This window comes from Taudactylus pleione, unplaced genomic scaffold (genome assembly GCF_031769625.1).
Source record: "Taudactylus pleione unplaced genomic scaffold, aTauple2 ptg000289l, whole genome shotgun sequence".
NCBI classification, from domain to species: domain Eukaryota; kingdom Metazoa; phylum Chordata; class Amphibia; order Anura; family Myobatrachidae; genus Taudactylus; species Taudactylus pleione.
Genome location: NW_028284691.1, coordinates 6,643,285 through 6,664,614, shown reverse-complemented (window position 1 = coordinate 6,664,614; position 21,330 = coordinate 6,643,285). Strand labels below are relative to the sequence as shown.

At 43.4% G+C, this 21,330-nt stretch overlaps 1 protein-coding gene across 1 annotated transcript in view; it reads right to left on the bottom strand.

Moving 5' to 3' along the window:
- Positions 1 to 408: 408 nt before the first annotated feature.
- The window catches only part of LOC148511956 (galanin receptor 2b-like), a 46,845-nt gene continuing 25,923 nt past the window's right edge, over positions 409 to 21,330 (bottom strand). Inside the window, exon 3 of the mRNA XM_088482491.1 lies at positions 409 to 2,870. Within this exon, the coding sequence (XP_088338617.1) occupies positions 2,072 to 2,870 (799 nt within the window). The 3' untranslated portion in view covers positions 409 to 2,071. The remainder of the gene's footprint in view (positions 2,871 to 21,330) is intronic.

Sequence of the window (21,330 nt, the reverse complement as noted above, 5' to 3'; positions counted from 1 at the left end):
CTACAATCCACATATTGAATGCAGATTGTAGTGTGATATTACCGACTGAATTCGCATTGCGAATTCAGGCAATATCACAGGGATTTACTACAAATCCCTTGCAGGGACAGAGCTTGCGATAAAGCTCTGTTCCTGCGATTCCCCTCCGGAGCCTTATCACGGTATTTTCACAAAAAATACCGTGATTAAGTGCCCGCGCATTCGCCGACCGGTCGCCGTTGCTACCCCCCCGGCGCTAAGCCCCGCCCCCGTGATCGCGGACCCCCCGAGACCCCCCCTCCCCCACCCGCAACCCCCCCTCCCTTAATAGCACTTACCTGCATGCTCCGGGCCTCCGGTGATGTTCTCCATTCCTCCGGTCAAGGTGATCTCTCATACTGCACTGGGGCCCGATCACCTGATGACCGGGCCGCAGTGCACTGTGGGAGACCAGCTGACCAGAGGGGAGTCATCACCGGAGGCCCGATCACCGGTCCCTGGAGTCAGGTAAGTACATTTTTTTTTTTACTATTTTTTTTTTCTTTTTTTTACAGTAATCAGCTTGCGGTCTGTTTAGACCACACAGCTGATTACAGGGACCAACTCCCGGCTCTGCTCTCCCCGTTAGAGCAGGGCAGGATGCTGGTAACTGGGGGAGACCCTGGATAACGCCACCTTCAGGTGGCGTTATTATCACAGGGCTTTCCCCGGTATTTTTTTCACATTTATTTTTACTATGGTCGGATCACATTTCCCATTACAGTTATGGGAAATGCGATCTGCTTTACTAAAAATAAGTGATACTTAGGGGTTGGAGTAGAATTTTACGAATTCTACTCCAATTGCCCTGTAATAACTATAGGTGATACTAAAATAATGTGAAAAGGGTGTGAAAACACCCTTTTTCACATTATTTTAGTAAAAATAATGTTGATAAATAGAGCCCTCTGTGAGGAGACCTGGAAAACATGCACTGTTTGGGGTCCTGAGGACCAAGTTTGAGAACGTGCATTAGACTGATTAAGTTGCAGCCTAGGGCTCCAGGACTTGGGGGCACCACTCCCTTAGCAGCCAGGGGATATACTGAAGACATAATTAATTCCATGCCGGCAGTGGGCGCACAGATTTATTAAAGAATCTTCTTAGTTATACAGCCATCCGGAGGTGGTGTTGAGGGAAGTAATGTGACTACAACAAGAACTTCCCTCAAACATGTGACCATGTAACTTACTGCTAAAACCTTCCCTTTATGTACTTTATTGTGCTACAGCACCATCTTGGCAGCCTTTAGCGCTGCATGAGAATATCTGTAGAGTTTTCCCAGAAGCCAAAGTCTACTTTACACACCACAATTACCATTAGATCATTAGTTGTCAAGATCAAACATGTCAGTTGTATAACCTTCATTACCTACACATGTTGCAATATGAATGGTGATTTCCTGGGCATGCAAATAAACTGTGCTCTGTGTTTAGCATTATTACAGGGGGCGCTACAAGAGCATCCGGAACCCTAAATCAAGCCCTGCATGAAATGACAACTTTTAAACTATTTGTGGTGTGTGACACATAGAACATACTTAGTAAATTCCTTATTTAACTTCAGTGGAGTGCAAAGGTTTCAAAGCATTTGCTGGACTATGCTTATAAATGGATCTGCTTCTAAAGCAAATGTGTAGCTCTCTTCTGTTATAATCTATATAAGGGTTGTACTTGAATTGCCTTTAGCCATTATTCAATGCAGGACTACATACCATGCCCTCATAAACAGTTATTACACTAATAGGGAAAGTAAAATATAAAGCTAAAGAAAGATTAACTGTATTGTTTCCTTCTCATAAAAATACTTCCCATCCATTATGAAGGTATTATCACAGTTAGGCACTTTCCTTGTGCAGGCATAGAAAATTCTTCATCCAAAGAAAATACAATATAACTGATGTAGCCCGAGGTATATGAATGTGTAAATTGTTTAGCATCACCTGGAGATCTTACAAATGGATGTGATAAACTGCCAAGTCATTCATGTACCTTCAGTAATGCAGTTTTAATTCTACCACTATGTCCTCTTTTTTTCCATTTGGCATGCCATTTTATGTGGTGAAACCAAAGGGCTTGGGCAAACGTGTCCCCCAACTTCCACCAACCATCCTTCGATTTAAAGATTCCTCTGGGCTGGCATTCTCAACACCTTCCTCTCTTGCTGTTCTTCCTCCCCGAGCAGACTCCTCTTGGACCTGGGTGACCTCTGTGTGTCCAGCATAAAAGCCAGCTACTGTGTTTGCAGCCTGCACTGCATGTACCTTGTTGCGTGCTCGCTTCTGGGTAAGCATACATGTGAAAACTTGCTTGAATCTCTTCCGAAAGTGCTTGGAGATGAGAGCGTAAACAATGGGATTGAGGCAAGAGTTAGCATAGGACATACAATGGGACACCAAGCGGAAGGCATAAGTGGCTCTGTTGAAGGGAAAGTGGCCAAACCAGAAGCACAGAATCACCAGATGGTGAGGCAGCCAACAGATGCAAAAGAGCACAGCTACTATGACTATCATTTTGGTCACTTTATGTTTAGCTTTTCGTGATTCAGACACAGTTTTCACAGGATCTACTGAGGTCCACAGAAAGCAGATGGTCCTAGCATAGGAAAGCCCCAGAATAAGCACAGGCAGCAGGTAACCAAAAACAAAGGTCGAGACATCCATGATTTTCCTCCTGCGATCCTCCCAATTGGGAATACAGATGGGCACTTGATTGTAGAGAATGATGTGATAGTAACTCAAGTAAGGACCAGCAAACAGAATAGAAAGAGCCCATATAACTGCAATAGCTGCAAAGGCATTTCTAGATGTACGGAGGTCTCTTGATTTAAGTGGGTAGCGGATGGCAAGATATCTGCAGACACAGGGAGCGAAGAACAAGGTCAGAAAACATATATATTTAATCTAAATTCACTAAAAATAAACACAGTATAAAAAAGAATGATGTAATTATGGTATCTAGTACCTAGCCAGTAATTGGTGGCTCAAGCACAATATTTTCCTAACATTTTTGGCAAAGCATGAAAGACAAGCAACAAAAATAAGTAAATTTTTTTTGTCTGTTAAAAAAAAAAAGAAACCCACAATCTGTATAGCATGTCCCCTCAACATAAAATCATTCCGACACCCCTGGTGGAGGGCATTGGAGAAAAGACATTGCAGGATGACATCCAAGAGGGTGGAGTTCCCTGATCATAAAGGCTTAAGCTGGGTACACACTAGATGATTTCTCAGACGATATGCCGAATTGGTCCGGCATATCGTCCAGATCTCGTCTAGTGTTTATGCACTATGCACACTCCAGCACCGACATCGGTGTTGTTCCGTCAGACGTCCATGCACGGCTGATGGAGCGAACCAGCTGCCAATGCCAGGAAGGTGAATGGTGCAGATGACCAATATATCGGTTGGTAGTTCAGCGGATCGTGCAGTATGCACCGACCGCCCAATATATATATCGTTCCAACAGACCGTTGGGCGTCATATTGGCAGGTCGAATAGTGTGTACCCAGCCTTACAGTCTATGGGGTTGGGAGATAAAAATGAAAGGTGAACTGGGAAGAGATGAGGAGAGAGCACAGTGGATGTGACTTAAAGAGTGCGGGGAATGGTGGTAAGTTTTACAGAACAGGTGTATTTTCAGGGAATGTTTGCATCAGGGTGTGCTGATTTAAATCACATGAAATTTTTTAAAAATCATTGATTTAAATCATGATTATTAAAAAAAAAAAATCAAGGTGTTTAATGTATTGTTAAAATTGGTGGAAAATGCACATTGGTTCAGAAACTGTAACTGGTAGTGATTATATCATGGTAGCAGTAGAGCAATTGCTATCAGCTGCAGCATCATCAGCTTCAGTAGAAAGAATATTTTCAACATTTGGTTTGGTGCAGTCAAAACTGAGGAACCGCTTGGGTACTGACAAAGCTGCAAAACTTGTGTTTCTTTTTAAGGCGTTCAATAAACCAAAAGTGTAGGCTTATTCAGATTTAAAACCAGGCAAGACAATTGGTAACTATTGTAACTTTTAACGTCATTGCTGTTTCTTTCATTTTGCAGTTTGTATGATTTGTGTGTAGTTTGCTGTGCCATGCCATGATTCATGGTAACACTGCCAAGTCATTTAAATTGAATATATTAAAGTTACAGTATTTTAAAAGAACTTGTATTATTGTTATTACTTGGTTTATTTGTTTACTTAATATTTTTTTTATGAAAATTAAATTTAAATAAAAAAAAAAACAATTTAATAAAAAAATCCAATCTAGATTTAAAAAAAAAAAATCAGATAGTCTGATAGGATAGAGCAATGAGTTCCATAATAGGCTAGTAACACAGAAGAAGTTGTGGGTGTGAAGGAGAAGGAATAGTCTAGGACAGGGGAGGGGAACCTTTTTTCTGCCGAGGGCCATTTTGATATATATAACATCGTTCCTGGGCCTGGTGCAGGCCACGCTCCCTCCATGTGACATCACATGGGGCAGGGCCACAATCACCGTTGATTAGAGCAATGCCGGAGCATCCTGAGGATGCTCCGGGGAGCTGTAAGGGCAGCAGTGTACCATCAAAAGGGTCCTAAAGACGCTCCTGGCGGCACTGCTGCATACATTCTGGCTGCAGGATGCCATTCTGGGCACCCTGCTAGCCAGATGAGGCTAGCGGAGAAAAGCTCAGAGGGCCAGACCAAATGACTCTGAGGGCCTTATACGGCCCCTGGTCCTGAGGTTCCCATCCTTGGTCTAGGATGACACCCAGACAGAAAACTGCATGACAGGAGGGAGGATACAGGACCTGAGTCAGAGATTTACACAAAATCGATATGCAGATAGGGCGAATGTTTGCAAATGCGCATACACGAAAGTCACACTGCGCATGTGCAGCGATTGCATTACGATTACTCTCGTACATAGAACCACTTGCAAAGTGAGTGACAGGCAGTTAGGTTCTAGGGGTGGTAATGGCGGGGTGGTTAGAAAAACACAGGCGTGTCAGACCGTTTAAACGCTGTTGCAGAAATTAGTCATTGCAATCTCCTGTGCAGCATGAGAACTCTCTGTGTGTCAGAAAAGCTAGAGTGTTTGCGACTGGTCAGACTTGGCTTCCTACATGCCCGAACTGCGTCGATGGTACCAATGTTTATGCTGTTGCAGATGGATATGAGAAGGCAGCAGTGTGCGTCCCTATGCTCAGCAATGCTATGGAAAGTATTAGCATATTTTAACAACTGCGATCCGTGAGAGAATGCGTATATCTCGGATTCAGGCCCAGAGTTAGTTCTTGAAGATATCGTCCAAGTTGGCCTGCATGTACGTTAGACCAAAGATACAGTGGGGCAAAAAAGTATTTGGACAGCCACCGATTGTGCAAGTTGTTGCACTTTAAAAGATGAGAGAGGTCTGTAATTTTTAAACAATTTATTTGTATACTCTTTCTGAAAAAAAATATTTGGACAATCAAACTTTTTTGCCCCACTGTATCTATATCGGCCATGTAGGAAAGCACATCGTTGGTCATTCGCTGCATAAAAATTAACAATATGAACGAGTTATCGTTGAACGATATTGTTATCGTTCATAGATATCGTACTGTGTGTACGCACCTTTAGACTTATTAAGCTTAAGAAAGTGCTGGGACATCCAGGAGGATATGGCAGAGAGACAGCTGGAGATGAGAGGGTGGAGGGGGAGCAGTCAGAAGTAGATTTTTGTATTATCAGCATATAGGTAAAATGTAAACCATAGAAGCAGATGAGATCACCAAGGGAGGAGGAGTAGAGAGAAAATAAGGGGACCAGGGACAGACTTGGGGATCACCAGCAGAAAAAGAAAGAGAAGAGGGGATAGAGTTGGAGGTAGAGACAAAGATGTAATTGTACTATATTTTATTATTAATGTAATTCCACTTTTTAGTATTCAATGTATTATATTAGAAATATCCACTGCAGATTTAGTTGATACCAGGGGCGTTTTAAGAGGAGGCCCACGTGCAGAATCAGTGCGGGTCCCCTCCTCTCTCCGGCTGTCCAGCAGTGCTCTGTAGATTATGGCTTAGTGCCAGAATGTACTGCGCATGTGCAGGTCGGAAAAATGTCACCCGCGCCGTGTTCCCAGGGACAGTAGTACTGCGCATGCACAGGTCACTGGGAATATGGCCACCACCATTTTCCTAGTGATTTTGCTGCTCTGCAGCGCCAGCTCGGCACTGCAAACAGCACTACGGAGAGGTAAGTATAAGACTATGGGTGCAGGGTGTGCGGTGTGGGCCCCCCTGGACCCAAGGGCCCATGTGCCCTGCACACCCGGCACCCATTATACATACGCCCCTGGTTGATATAAGTATGAATATGTACATTATATATTGCCTCATTTAGAGTTGGCATAGGCAACACAAATTTCACATATTTATTGCCCTACAAACTAAAAATGTGTGTCTTTGTAGAGATTTGTGTGTCCTTATGCCTGGAGATGCAAGTGTAAGATGATTACAGTAAGGGAAAGTGTGAGGTAATTAGAGATCTGTAGCTTCTGGGTACTGGAGAGCTCATGCTGAGATTTCAGCAGCACTGCAGCACTAACTATCCACTTCTGATTGGCTGATTGCATATTGGTTCTCATTATTGCCTCCACCATAGTATATCAGTTTCAGCCCTCTATTCACATTCATTCTAATTTCTAAGTCAGTTGCAGGAAGGAAGATTCCAATTGGATTTTTAGAAGAAAAACTACAGATGTGGAGATGTTTATATTTAATTTTTTTTATACGGAAAATTCTCATTTCACATTATTGATAACTGTCAAGACACAGGGCCTGATTCGCTATGGATCGCTATTGCGATCGCAGCTGCGATTACGCAAGGAGGTCTGCTGTGAAAATATGCTAATGACTGCAATTGCAAAGTTGTTGCACAGCCAGCCCACTACCGCTATCTCACATCCGTAATACCTTGCAGTCCTACGTATACATTGGTAACATTGGCCCCTCATGCAGATTTACAGCCAGTCTGACCTTACTCAGAAATTGATAACCTTGTTGCACGCAGTGAGTACACAAGCTGCGGCTGCCGTTACAGTGGTTACTTTATGTACGCCCATGCAACGGTGTTCAAACGGACAGGCACGCCTGCGTTTCTCCAACCACTCCCTGGTCACCACCCCCAAACGCTGACCTCCCGTCACACACTATGCATGAGTGATCGCAGTGCATTCGCAATGCTAACTCATGCACATGCATGCGCAGTACGCACCATCAACTGATCTGCGTACGCTGTTGCAGTTGCGATCCATGATGAATCAGGCCCACTATTCTGTCTTGTGTATATGATGTTTCATTACTCTATATTGTGTGCAAACAGGGTAATGCAATTTGCATTTGCTACTAACACTGTAAAGACACATCTCTATCATACTTGCCTACTTTTGAAAGAGCATTTCAGGAAGATTGTGAAAGCAGCACCTATGAGAGCGGCGGTAAAGTCGACGTGTACTGCTACATCTGAGAGTTGTGTGATAAAACTGATCAACATCCAAATGTAAATGAGCCCAAAAGCAGTTATTAGTAAGATCTACTTGTTGATGAAAACACACTAATACTTTTCATAAAATGCCATAGGGATCATTGCGCCTTATAACTAGAGATGTGCGCCGACCCCTGTGTTTTGGTTTTGGATCTGGATCTCCCCTGGTTTTGGATCTGGATTGGTTTTGCCAAAACCTCACCTCTGTGTTTTGTTATCGTGTTTTGGTTTTGGATCTGGATTTTTTCTTAAAAAATAAAAAAGAAACAGATAAAATCACATAAAATGGGCCTTTTTTTGTTCCTACAGTATTAATAACCTCAATAACATTTATTTCCAGTCATTTCCAGTCAATTTTGACCACCTCACAGCTCACAATATTGATTTTTTCATCTAGTTATAGGGCCAAAAGGTTGCATCCAGCTTGCTGGCTCAAAACTGATTGATATAATTATGAACAGAGTTGAGGACTGTGCAAAGATGACGGTTGGGATACCCTTGAGGATTGAAGAATTGATAGTTGATAGTTGGTGCAGCCCCTGGCTGTAAAATTGATAATAAATTAATTAAAAAACAATTCATTGATGCAGCCCATGGTTGTAATATTGATAATAAATTAATTAAAAAACAATTCATTGAGTGCAGCCCCTGGCTGAATAATTAATAAAAAGAAATTCATTGGTGCAGCCCCTGGCTGTAAAATTGATAATAAATTAATTAAAAAACAATTCATTGGGTGCAGCGCCTGGCTGTAAAATTGATAATAAATTAATTAAAAAACAATTCATTGGGTGCAGCCCCTGGCTGAATAATTAATAAAAAGAAATTAATTGATACAGCCCCTGGCTGTAAAATTGATAATAAATTAATTTAAAAACAAATCATTGGTTCCTAAACCAGCCATAACATTAATTTAAAATGTCAGGCAGCAATGCCCCAACCAGCACATAATGGAATTGAAAAAGGTGCAAGATGGAGTAGTCCTTGGGCCCTCCCACCCACCCTTATGTTGTATACGAAACAGGACAGTTTAACAAACCAATCATTTCAGTGACAAGGACTGTCAATTGTGGCTGAAATTATTGGTTTGTTTGGACCCCCATAAAACAAGCTGCCAACGTGATATGGACATGGAAATGAAAATGATCCCATACACAAACTGGCTTTACATTACTAGTTGTCGTCATCCTCATCCTCATCATCCCCATCAGTGTGTACATCCTCTTCTTCACACAATATTAATTTGTCACCACTGGAATCCACCATAGGCGCCTCTGTAATTTTTTCATGTAATTGTTGGTAGAGGTCTTCCTCGTGGAATTTGTAATTCATTTTAATGAACATCATCTTTTCCACATTTTGAGGAAGTAACCTCCTACGCCGATCACTGACAAGGTTGCCAGCTGCACTGAAAACTCTTTCGGAGTACACACTGGATGGTGGGCAACTTAAGTAATGCAAAGCCAGTTTGTGTATGGGACTCCAAATTTGCCTCTTTTTCCTGCCAGTACTGAAAGGGACTGCCTAACATGCCTAATAGTCCTCCACCATTCTGTGAATGGAGACCATATCACACATAGTCATGGTAGAAGACATGTCACTAGTAGGCAGTTCTCTCAGGCCTGACCAGATGTAATTTTTTGGTGATCGATCTGCATGACCAGCAGGCATTCTGTAAGGAAAATTGAGTCTTTTCCTGGCAGCTGCAGAAACTGAAGGAGGAGATAATGGCGTTTCACGTGCGGCTGCAGCTGACAATTTTTTTTACCAACATCTCTTTGCACAGTTTTAGATTTTTGTATGTTGGAAAAAAACTCACAAGGTAGACTTAAACCTAGGATCCAGAATGCTGGCCAAAATATATTTTTCAGATTTCAATAGATTGACGACTGTTGGATCCTGGTGAAGTGAATCAAGGGCTTGATCCACCAGTCTGACATACTTTGCGCAATCGCTCCATTTCACCTCCTCCTTCAGTTTCTCCAGCTGTTTTTGCAAAAGTCTGATGAGGGGAATGACCTGACTCAAGCTGGCAGTGTCTGAACTAACTTCACATGTGGCAAGTTCAAAGGGTTGAGAACCTTGCACAACACGGAAATTATTCTCCACTGCGCTTGAGTAAGGTGCATTCCCCCTCCATGGCCTATGTCATAGGCCATTGTATAGCCCTGGATGGCCTTTTGCTGTTCCTCCATCCACTGAAGCATATAGAGGGTAGAATTCCACCAAGTTACTACCTCTTGCTTCAGCTGATGGCAGGGCAAATTTAACTGTACCTGCTGGTCATGCAATCTTCAACAAGCGTTTGCCGAATGTCTAAAATTTTGGATATTTTGCGGGCCATGGAGAGCATCTCCTGCACGCCCCTGTCATTTTTAAAAAAATGTTGCACCACCAAATTAATTGTGTGAGTAAAACATGGGATGTGTTGGAATTCGCCCAGATGTAATGCTCTCACAATATTGGTGGCATTGTCCGAAATCACAAATCCCAAGGAGAGTCCAAGTGGGGTAAACCATTTAGCAATGATTTCCCTGAGTTTTTCTAAGAAGTTCTCAGTGGTATGCCTCTTAGTAAAACCAGTTAAACAAAGCATAGCCTGCCTCTGTATCAGCTGTCTTTTGGTAGATGTTGCTCCTGCTGTTGCTGTTATAGGCAATACACCTACCCAGTGGGCTGTCACAGTTATGTAATCCTTAGTTTGCCCTGTCCCACTTGTCCACATATCAGTGGTCAAGTGGACAGTGGGTACAACGGCATTTCTGAGGATATTAATAAGGTTTTTTTTAATGTCCTTGTACAGATTTGGAATTGCTGTTCTAGCGAAGTGGAATCTAGAAGGGATCTGGTAGCGAGGACACATGACCTCAATTAACTGTTGAGACTCCACTGCGGTAATGGCGGATACTGAACGCACATCTAATACCAGCATAGCTGTTATGGCGTCAGTAATACTCTGTGCAACTGTGTGATTGCTGTCATACTTGTTTGCCCTTGCAAATGATTGTTTGACAGTTAATTGTTTTTTGGAGTCTTCCTCCTGGTCCCCTTCTGGGATGAAGAACCACTCACAGCAGCAGCAACAATAGGCGTTGTCATCAAGGATCCTTCTGAGGAATCATGGATAGGAGTCAATCATGCTTTGAATACCAACATTGGATGCAGCAGGACTACTCCCAATGATGAATGAGGATGTTGATGATGCAGGTGTTGGTGTTGGAGATCGAAGGTGCTTGGATCTCACAGAGAGGGAGCAGATAGGTGACACTGGGCTTGTTACATTTTGAGTTTTGGAACTTGGCAGCGTACACTTTGATATTTGATGAATGCACTCCAAGTGATGTAACAAGGAGGAGGTTCCTAGGTGGTTTAGGTTCCTCCCTCTACTCACTCTTGCATGGTAATGGTCACCAGTGCACCAGCCCAGGACACAGTAGACAGTAGACAGCATAACACCAAACAACACCAGCAACTCTCCCAGCCCTACAATACCCACCCTTCCTGTTCAGTCTCCACAGCCAGAGTGAAATGGCGTCCGCCGCGTGGTCCCTATATACTACATTGATCATAGAGACGTAAGCTCGCAAACCGCGAGATTTCGGACTCTATGGTTTTGCCTCGGTTTTGAGATCCGAGTCAGGCGGGAAACCCCGAGCCTGCTTGGATCCGACTCGGAGCTGCTAAATTCGAGTGGGTTCGGATTTCTGAAATCCGAACCCGCTCATCTCTACTTATAACCAATGCAGGGAATTATACTAATGATACATTTTATTTTAATATACATATATATATATATATATATATATTAGGGATGAGCGGGTTCGGATTTTCAAAAACCGAACCACCCTAAGCCCCCCCCGATCTGAGCAGGGAACAGAGTCCGGCTCGGGTTTTCCTGCCAGATTCGGTTCCTGGAACAAGGCAAAACGTCATCATCCTGGTGTCGGATTCTCACGAGTCCCGGACTTTGCACATTTTGCGCCTCCCGACCCGCCATCTTCACTCTAGTCCTGGACAGTGTAGTGAGAGGACATGTAGTGTAGTGTCTATGGGAAAGTGGCTCTGCTGTATCATATCAACCTGCTCTGCTGTATCAGTCCAGTATCAGTCTGGGGGTGACCTGCTGTGCTGTAACAGTCCAGTGGTGCTGTCCTGTGCTGTATATTCAGTCCAAATAATTTTTACAGGGGCTGCCCTGTGTGGTGTAGGGGTACGCTGCCCTTCATAAAAAAATTATTATTACAGGGGCTGTCCTGTACGGTATAGGGGTACGTTGTCCTTCAAAAAAAAAAACAGTTTTACAGGGGCTGTTCTGTGTGGTGTAGGGGTATGTTGCCCTTCATCCAAATAATTTTTACAGGGGCTGTCCTGTGTGGTGTAAGCTGCCCTTCATCCAAATATTTTTTTCGAGGGCTGTCCTGTGTGGTGTAAGCTGCCCTTCATCCAAATAATTTTTACAGGGGCTGTACTGTGTGGTGTAAGCTGCCCTTCATCCAAATAATCTTTACAGGGTCTGCCCTGTGTGGTGTAGGGGTATGCTGCCCTTCATCCAAATAATTTTTACAGGGGTTATTCACTCCATAAAAATAATGCACTCCATAAAAATAATGGAGGACACAAATTTAGAGGATACAATAGGGAAAGATCAAGAACCACTTCCTCCTGCTGAAGCTGCTGCCACTAGTCATGACATAGGCAATGAAATGCCATCAACGTTGTCTGCCAAGGCCGATGCCCAATGTCATAGTAGAGGGCATGTAAAATCCAAAAAGCCAAAGTTCAGTAAAATGACCGTGGGATTAAAAAGCCCATCACGGTCATGCCTTTGGTAGAAGACCAAACATTCCACCTCTTTGGTCTGGAAATATTTCTATTCAAATCCGGACAACAACTGTCTTGCCATATGTAGCTTATGTAAAGGTGTAATAAGTAGGGGTAAGGACGTTAACCACCTAGAAACATCCTCCCTTATACGTCACCTGCAGCATGTTCATATAAAGTTACTGTCAAGTTCAGAAACTGTGGCTAAGACCGTAAGCAGTCCAGGGACACCTAAATCCCTTTGTCCTGTTGTATCCAAGCGCCTGGAAATCACACCAGAACCTCGTCAATTTCCTCCTCAATCAGGATCGGAAGTAGTCCTGCAGGCCATGTCACTGGCCTGACTGACTCCTCTCTTCTCCGGGATTCCTCTGAAGGATCCTGCATTGCTATGCCTACTGCTGCCACTGCTGCTGTTGCTGCTGGGAGTCGTTCATCATCCCCGAGAGGAAGTAGAAACACCACTACTTCTTTGACTAAGCAATTGATCGTCCAACAGTCCTTAGCGAGGAGGATGAAGTACAGTACCAGAGCAGTCATCCTGTTGCAAAGCGGATAACTGAGGCCTTGACAGCTATGTTGGTGTTAGACGTGCATCCAGTATCCTCCATTAGTGCAGTGGGATTTAGACAATTGATGGAGGTAGTGTGTCCCCAATACCAAATCCTGTCTAGATTCCACTTCACTAGGCAGGCGATACCGAGAATGTACAGAGACGTCAGTAAAAGTGTCCTCAGTGTCCTGAAAAATGCGGTTGTACCCAATGTCCACTTAACCACGGACATGTGGACAAGTGGAACAAGGCAGACTAAGGACTATATGACTGTGACAGTCCACTGGGTAGATGTATCGCCTTACGCAGCAACAACAGCAGCGTCACCAGTAGCAGCATCTCAGAATCGCCAGCATGTTCCAAGGCAGGTTACGCTGTGTATCACTGGTAAGAGGCACACCACCGACAACCTCTTAGAGAAACTGAGGGAAATCATCGCCCAATGGCTTGCCCCACTTAGACTCTCCTGGGGATTTGTGATATCTGACAACGCCACCAATATTGTGTGGGCATTACATCTGGGCAAATTCTTGCACGTCCCATGGTTTGCTCACACAATAAATTTGGTGGTGCAGAATTTTTTGAAAAACGACAGTGGCATGCGGGAGATGCTTTGGGTGGCCTGAAAAATTTTGGGCCACTTTCATCATTCAGCGACTGCGTGCCAAAGACAGGAGTGCCAACAAACACTCTTGAACCTGCCCTGCCATCACCTGTAACGCGGTCAAACTCAACTCAATATGCTTCAGAGGATGGAGGAGCAACAAAAGGCCATTCAAGCCTATACATCCACATATGACATAGGCAAAGGAGGGGGTATGCACCTGACTCAAGTGCAGTGGAGAATGATTTCAGTGTTTTGCAAGGTTCTCCAGCCCTTTGAACTTGCCACATGTGAAGTCAGTTCAGACACTGCCAACTTGAGTCAGGTCATTCCCCTCATCAGGCTTTTGCAGAAGCAACTGGAGAAAGTGAAGGAGGAGTTAAGACGGAGCAAATCCACTCGGTATGTGGAACTTGTAGATGAAGCCCTTCATTCGCTTTGCCAGGATTCGAGGGTGGTCAATCTGTTGCAATCAGACCACTACATTTTGGCCACCGTGCTCGATCCTAGGTTTAAAGTCTCTATTTCCGGCCGACACAAGCCTGCAGAGGTGCAAAGATCGGCAAGCTCCTTCTTCATTTTCTCCCGCAACTGGGGCTGCCAGGAAACAACTTAGAAATCTTAACCAACCTGCTGGTGGTGATGCAGGGCAGGCAGGTTCAAATATGGACATCTGGTCTGGACTTAAGGACCTGCCGACAATTTCTGACATGTCTACTGTCACTGCATATGATGCTGTCACCATTGAAAGAATGTTGGAGGATTACATTGATGACAGCATCCAAGTAGACATGTCAGACAGTCCGTACCTGCACTGGCAGGACAAAGAGGCAATTTGGAGGCCCCTGTACAAACTGGCTCTATTTTACCTAAGTTGCCCCCCCTCCAGTGTGTACTCCAAAAGAGATTTTAGTGCAGCCAGGAACCTTGTCAGCAAAAGGCGAAGGAGGTTGCTTCCACAAAATGTGGAGATGATGATGTTCATCAAAATGAATTATCAATTCTTCCAGGGAGACCAGCCTCCAGAAAGTACAAAGGGACCTGTGGTGGTGGATTCCAGCAGGGACAAATTAATGCTCTGTGAGGATGTACACAACACTGAAGAGGGTGAGGAATTGGTGGATGAGGATGAGGACAACATCTTGCCTCTGTAGAGCCAGGTTGTGCACGGACAGATTAATTGCCAGCTTGTTTTGTGGGGGCCCAAACAAACCAATCATTTCATCCGCAGTCGTGTGGCAGACCCTGGCACTGAAATCATTAGTTTGTTAAAGTGTGCATGTCCTGTTTATACAACATAAGGGTGGGTGGGAGGGCCCAAGGACAATACCATCTTGCACCTCTTTTTTTTTCTTTGCATGATGTACTCTTTGGGGCCTAGTCTTTAACTCTGCTATCCTGTCTGCCACTGCAATGCCACTCCTAGATGGGCTACGTGTTTGTGCCGCCCACTTGTGTCGCTTAGCATAGTCATCCAGCTACCTCAGTGCAACCTTTTGGCCTAAAAACAATATTGTGAGGTGTGAAGTGTTCAGAATAGACTGGAAATGAGTGGAAATGAATGCTATTGAGGTTAATAATAGCGTAGGAATAAAATTAAAAAATTCTGTGATTTTAGCTGTTTTTATGCTTTTTAACAAAAAATTGAAGGTCCAAAACCAAAACCCGGTAGAGTGCTTTTGGCAAAACCAATCCAGATCCAAAACACGAAGAAAGATCCAGATCCAAAACCAAAACACAAAAAGTGACCGATGCACACCACTAATATATATATGTTTTTTTTCTTACTATAACAGCTGCATAATGAGGGTAAGGCACAATCAGGGAGATTACTAGACTCTTCAGGGAGACAGGGAGATTGCTACTTTTTCAGGGAGTCTCCCTAAGAATGAGGGAGAGATGGCAAGTATGATATCTATGCAATCCTGGGGCATACTGTAGCTATATATACTTGTGTACTTGATGTATGTCTGGAGCAAATACTACTGTTTTTGAGTTGTACCTACAGTATCTTGAGATGCATCCAACTCAACAACACCTAATTTTCTGCGGCAAACTCTTGAATTCATGGTAATTTGCTACAAACGAGACGTCTTTTGAGGTTTGCAATTTTTTTTATTGAAATTGCAGGAAACCATTGTGATAAATTCAAAAAGGATATGTTTATTTCTATGGTGTCAATCCAATTAGGTGCAGGTTTGCAAAATCAAGTTTGTTCCATGAAACTAACATACATCGCACTAACGCGTGCATCTGAGAAATGTGGGATCCAATTAGAAATGCCAACTTTTTGCTAAAATGCGACCTGGGAGAAGTGCATGAAAAAGTGGGGGAACCACCCTGGACCGCAAAAAAGTGACAACTGAGATAGCAGGGCCATATAGAAGGCTGTTAGTGGCCATAGGGAAAGTTCTAGAGATTTTTATAAGGTGGGAAAGCTGATTTTTGCACTTTTTTTTAATGGTGGAAAAATGCTAGCAAACAAGTGTTTTCCATCAAATTAAAGTCCAGCATGTTGGGGTACAGATAAATGTATGTATAGTAGTTTTTCAGTGTCTTTATAAAAGTTTGTACAAAGTTGAAATAAACACTTTTACCTCTGATCTGCAAGTTCAAAAATCCCATCAATACAACACCTCCACATGCCTGTCATACATCATTTACACCTCCACATACCTGTCATACATCAGTTACACCTTCACCTACCTGTCATACATCATTTACACATCCACATACCTGTCATACATCATTTACACCTCCACATACCGATCATACATCATTTACAGTTCTACATACCTGTCATGCATCATTTACACCTCCGCATACCTGTCATACAACATTTACACCTCCACATACCTGTCATACATAATTTGCACCTCCACATACTGTACCTGTCACACATCATTTACACCTGCACATACCTCCACATACCTGTCATACATCATTTACACCTCTACACTCCGGTCATACATCAATTACACCTTTATCTACCTGTCATACATCATTTACACCTCCACATACCTGTCATACATCATTTACACCTCCACATACCGATCATACATCATTTACACCTCTACATACCTGTCATACATAATTTGCACCTCCACATACATGTCATACATCATTACACCTCCACAGACATGCCCCATGTTATTTACATCTCCACATACATCATTTACACCTCCACAGACCTGTGCCTACCCCACATTATCTAAACCTCCAAATACCTGTCCCACTTCATTTACACCTCCACATACCTGTCCCACTTCATTTACACCTCCACATACCTATCATACATCATTTACACTTCCACATACCTGTCCTACATCATTTACACCTCAACAGACCAGTCCCACATCATTTACACCTCCACATACCTGTCCCACATCATTTACGCTTCCTCATACCTGTCCCACATCATTAACACCTCCACATACCTGTCCCACATCATTTACACCTCCAGATACCTGTCCCATATCATTTACACTTCCTCATATTTACATCTCCACATACATCATTTACACCTCCACATACCTGTCCCATATCATTTACACTTCCTCATATTTACATCTCCACATACATCATTTACAACTCCACAGACCTGCCCCTACCCCACATTATCTACACCTCCACATACCTGTCCCACTTAATTTACACCTCCACATAGCTATCATACATCATTTACACTTCCACATACCAGTCCCACATAATTTACACCTCCACAGACCTATCCCACATCATTAACACCTCCACATACCTGCCCCACATAATTTATAACTCCACATACCTGTCCCACATCATTTACACATCCACATACCTGTCCCACATTATTTACACATCCACTTACCTATCCTGCATCATTTACACCTCCACATTACCATTATCATCACATCTTCACATACATGCCCCACATCATTTACAAATCCACATAGCTGTCCCACATCATTTACAAATCCACATAGCTGTCCCACATAATTTACACCTCCACATACCTGTCTGGCATCATTTACACCTCCACATACCTGTCCCACATCATTTACGCTTCCTCATGCCTGTCCCACATCATTTACAAATCCACATAGCTGTCCCACATAATTTACACCTCCACATACCTGTCACACATCATTTACAAATCCACATAGCTGTCCCACATAATTTACACCTCCACATACCTGTCCCACATCATTTACACCTCCACATATCTGTCCCACATCATTTACGTTTCCTCATACCTGTCCCACATCATTTACACCTCCACATACCTGTCTCACATGATTTATACCTCCACATACCTGTCCCACATCATTTTCACTTCCTCATACCTGTCCCACATCATTTACACCTTCACATACCTGTCCCACATCATTTACACTTCCTCATACCTGTGCCACATCATTTACACCTCCACATACTTGTCCCACATCATTTACACCTCCACATACCTGTCACACATCATTTACACCTCCACATACCTCCACATACCTGTCATACATCATTTACACCTCCACATACCTGTCATACATCATTTACACCTCCACATACCGGTCATACATCAATTACACCTTTATCTACCTGTCATACATCATTTACACCTCCACATACCTGTCATACATCATTTACACCTCCACATACCGATCATACATCATTTACACCTCTACATACCTGTCATACATAATTTGCACCTCCACATACATGTCATACATCATTACACCTCCACAGACATGCCCCATGTTATTTACATCTCCACATACATCATTTACTCCTCCACAGACCTGCGCCTACCCGACATTATCTAAACCTCCAAATACCTGTCCCACTTCATTTACACCTCCACATACCTGTCCCACTTCATTTACACCTCCACATACCTATCATACATCATTTACACTTCCACATACCTGTCTTACATCATTTACACCTCAACAGACCAGTCCCACATCATTTACACCTCCACATACCTGTCCCACATCATTTACACCTCCACATACCTGTCCCATATCATTTACACTTCCTCATATTTACATCTCTACATACATCATTTACACCTCGACATCCCTGTCCCATATCATTTACACTTCCTCACATTTACATCTCCACATACATCATTTACACCTCCACAGACCTGCCCCTACCCCACATTATCTACACCTCCACATACCTGTCCCACTTAATTTACACCTCCACATATCTGTTCCACTTCATTTACACCTCCACATAGCTATCATACATCATTTACACTTCCACATGCCTGTCCCACATCATTTACACCTCCACAGACCTGTCCCACATAATTTACACCTCCACATACCTGTCCCACATCGTTTTCACTTCCTCATACCTGTCCCACATCATTTACATCTCCACAGACCTGCCCCACATCATTTACACCTCCACATACCTGTCCCACATCATTTACACTTCCTCATACCTGTGCCACATCATTTACACTTCCTCATACCTGTGCCACATCATTTACACCTCCACATACCTGTCCCACATTATTTACACTTCCTCATACCTGTGCCACATCATTTACACCTCCACATACCTGTCCCACATCATTTACATCTCCACAGACCTGCCCCACATCATTTACACCTCCACATACCTGTCCCACATCATTTACACTTCCTCATACCTGTGCCACATCATTTACACTTCCTCATACCTGTGCCACATCATTTACACCTCCACATACCTGTCCCACATTATTTACACTTCCTCATACCTGTGCCACATCATTTACACCTCCACATACCTGTCCCACATCATTTACATCTCCACAGACCTGCCCCACATCATTTACACCTCCACATACCTGTCCCACATAATTTACACTTCCTCATACCTATGCCACATCATTTACACCTCCACATACCTGTCCCACATCATTTACACTTCCTCATACCTGTGCCACATCATTTACACCTTCACATACCTGTCCCACATAATTTAACAAATTATTGAGCTTTTAACTCAAATTCACCTGAAAACTGACATATATTAAATTGGCCAAATTATACTATTTAAACTCCTCCATGTGCATAATTATTAATTGGGAGGGGTGTACCAGATGTTCTGCATTGTGTCCCATTTGTACCTTAAAATAAACATGTTCCCTATCTTTTCACCTGTTCATGGGGCTGCACATAAAAATATGTGCATTTCCTCTGAAAAATGTATGCATATTTGGATTTGGTTTGCAAATGAAATTCGATGTGAGTTCCTGATTCAGCAAGGATCGCTATTGTGATCGCAGCTGCGATTATGCATGCAGTTCAACTGGGATAGTACGCTAATTCAAAGCGATCACTATGCCGACGCAGCACTACATAAGGACACCCACTACCTTACACACAGCTACTGCTGCATATATAAGGTGAAAAATACATATATATTAAACAAACAATAAAGGTGCTAAAAGTGCAAAAAGGAAAATGTGTTTATAATGCGATGCCCTGAAGCAGCCCAACCAAAGCAATCCAGGGGACCCATGCCCCTTATCTATCTTACACTTCACCTTCTCTCATTAGAGTGATGCCCTGGAGTGGCTCAGCTGGGCCTGTTTGGGGGTGTCCTGTGCTCTGGATTTCATCCCCAGTAGGTTAGGGACCTACCCGCAGAGGTTACCTGGGCGCGGTGGGTAGGCCCATAACCATGGCCATGATTATGCTAAAACCTCTATGTATTGCAAAATTCTATTGCATAATGTATTATATATAATTAGTAATGTTGGAGTTGTGCACTTGTACTTTCTTTTCTTGTGACTGCCTTGGACTAATCTGGTTAGGTACAGAACAAAGGTCACTTTAAAATGAGAAGCAGAGTGTTAAAGGCCCATTGAACATAACATACATATAAATAGGATTAGCAACAACATTCCCAAGTATATATGAAAAGTTGCATAAGCTTATTTCAGCATATTTGAGCTAAAGGGGCTGATGCAGAGTTGAATGTAACTCAGGGCCTATTTGTCTACGGATCGCAATATAGCGTACGCACGCAGTATGCTAATCTATAGCAATCGCAATGCTGCTGCACCACTACATAAGGACGCCCACTTCACCTACTGTACACACACATCTGTAATGGTTAGCAAGACTGCGAAAACATCGGTACAATCAAATACCATCGAAGCCTCAAACACAGTTAAGGCAGGTCAGACTCAGGAATTGCTTACTTGAGTGCACGCTATGAGGCTTCAGGCTGCGTATGGTATCACAGTGGCTAATACATGCATGCCCCTGCAATGACGTTGAAACGCACTGGCACGCCTGCGTTAGGCCGACTACACTCCCTGTCAACACCCACATATGGCACTTCCTGTCAATCACTCTGCCATGGGTCTGCATAGCCTCTGTGATCACTGTCCTGATCGCAGTGGCTGGTTCGCGTAGTGCGATGCATACGCATGTGCAGAATGCAAGAATCGGCCGATTGTGTGGGTATAAGCAACTGTGTTGCTTGCTGAATAATCTTTTGTAATTTTGCACTGTGCATACTCTGGAGTTGAATTGTATGTACCTCAGGTGCATGTCCACTTGGAGCTGAAAGAGAGTGACAATATGGTAGCAGTACCTTCACAAGCAGGGCTGGCAACATAAATCCTGAGGCTGGCAAACTCATTTTTGGGTGGCCCCCTAGCCCCTCCCAGTAGGTACATGCAGGTTGGCCATTGGTTCATCCACTGTCTCTCCAACCTAATCCCCAACTGTGTCTCTCAGCCTTATCCTCACCTGTGTTGCACCAGCCTCATCCTAGCCTGTGTCGCTACATCACCATCCCTGTCTCCAGCCTCATTCCCGTGTCTCTCAATCTCCAG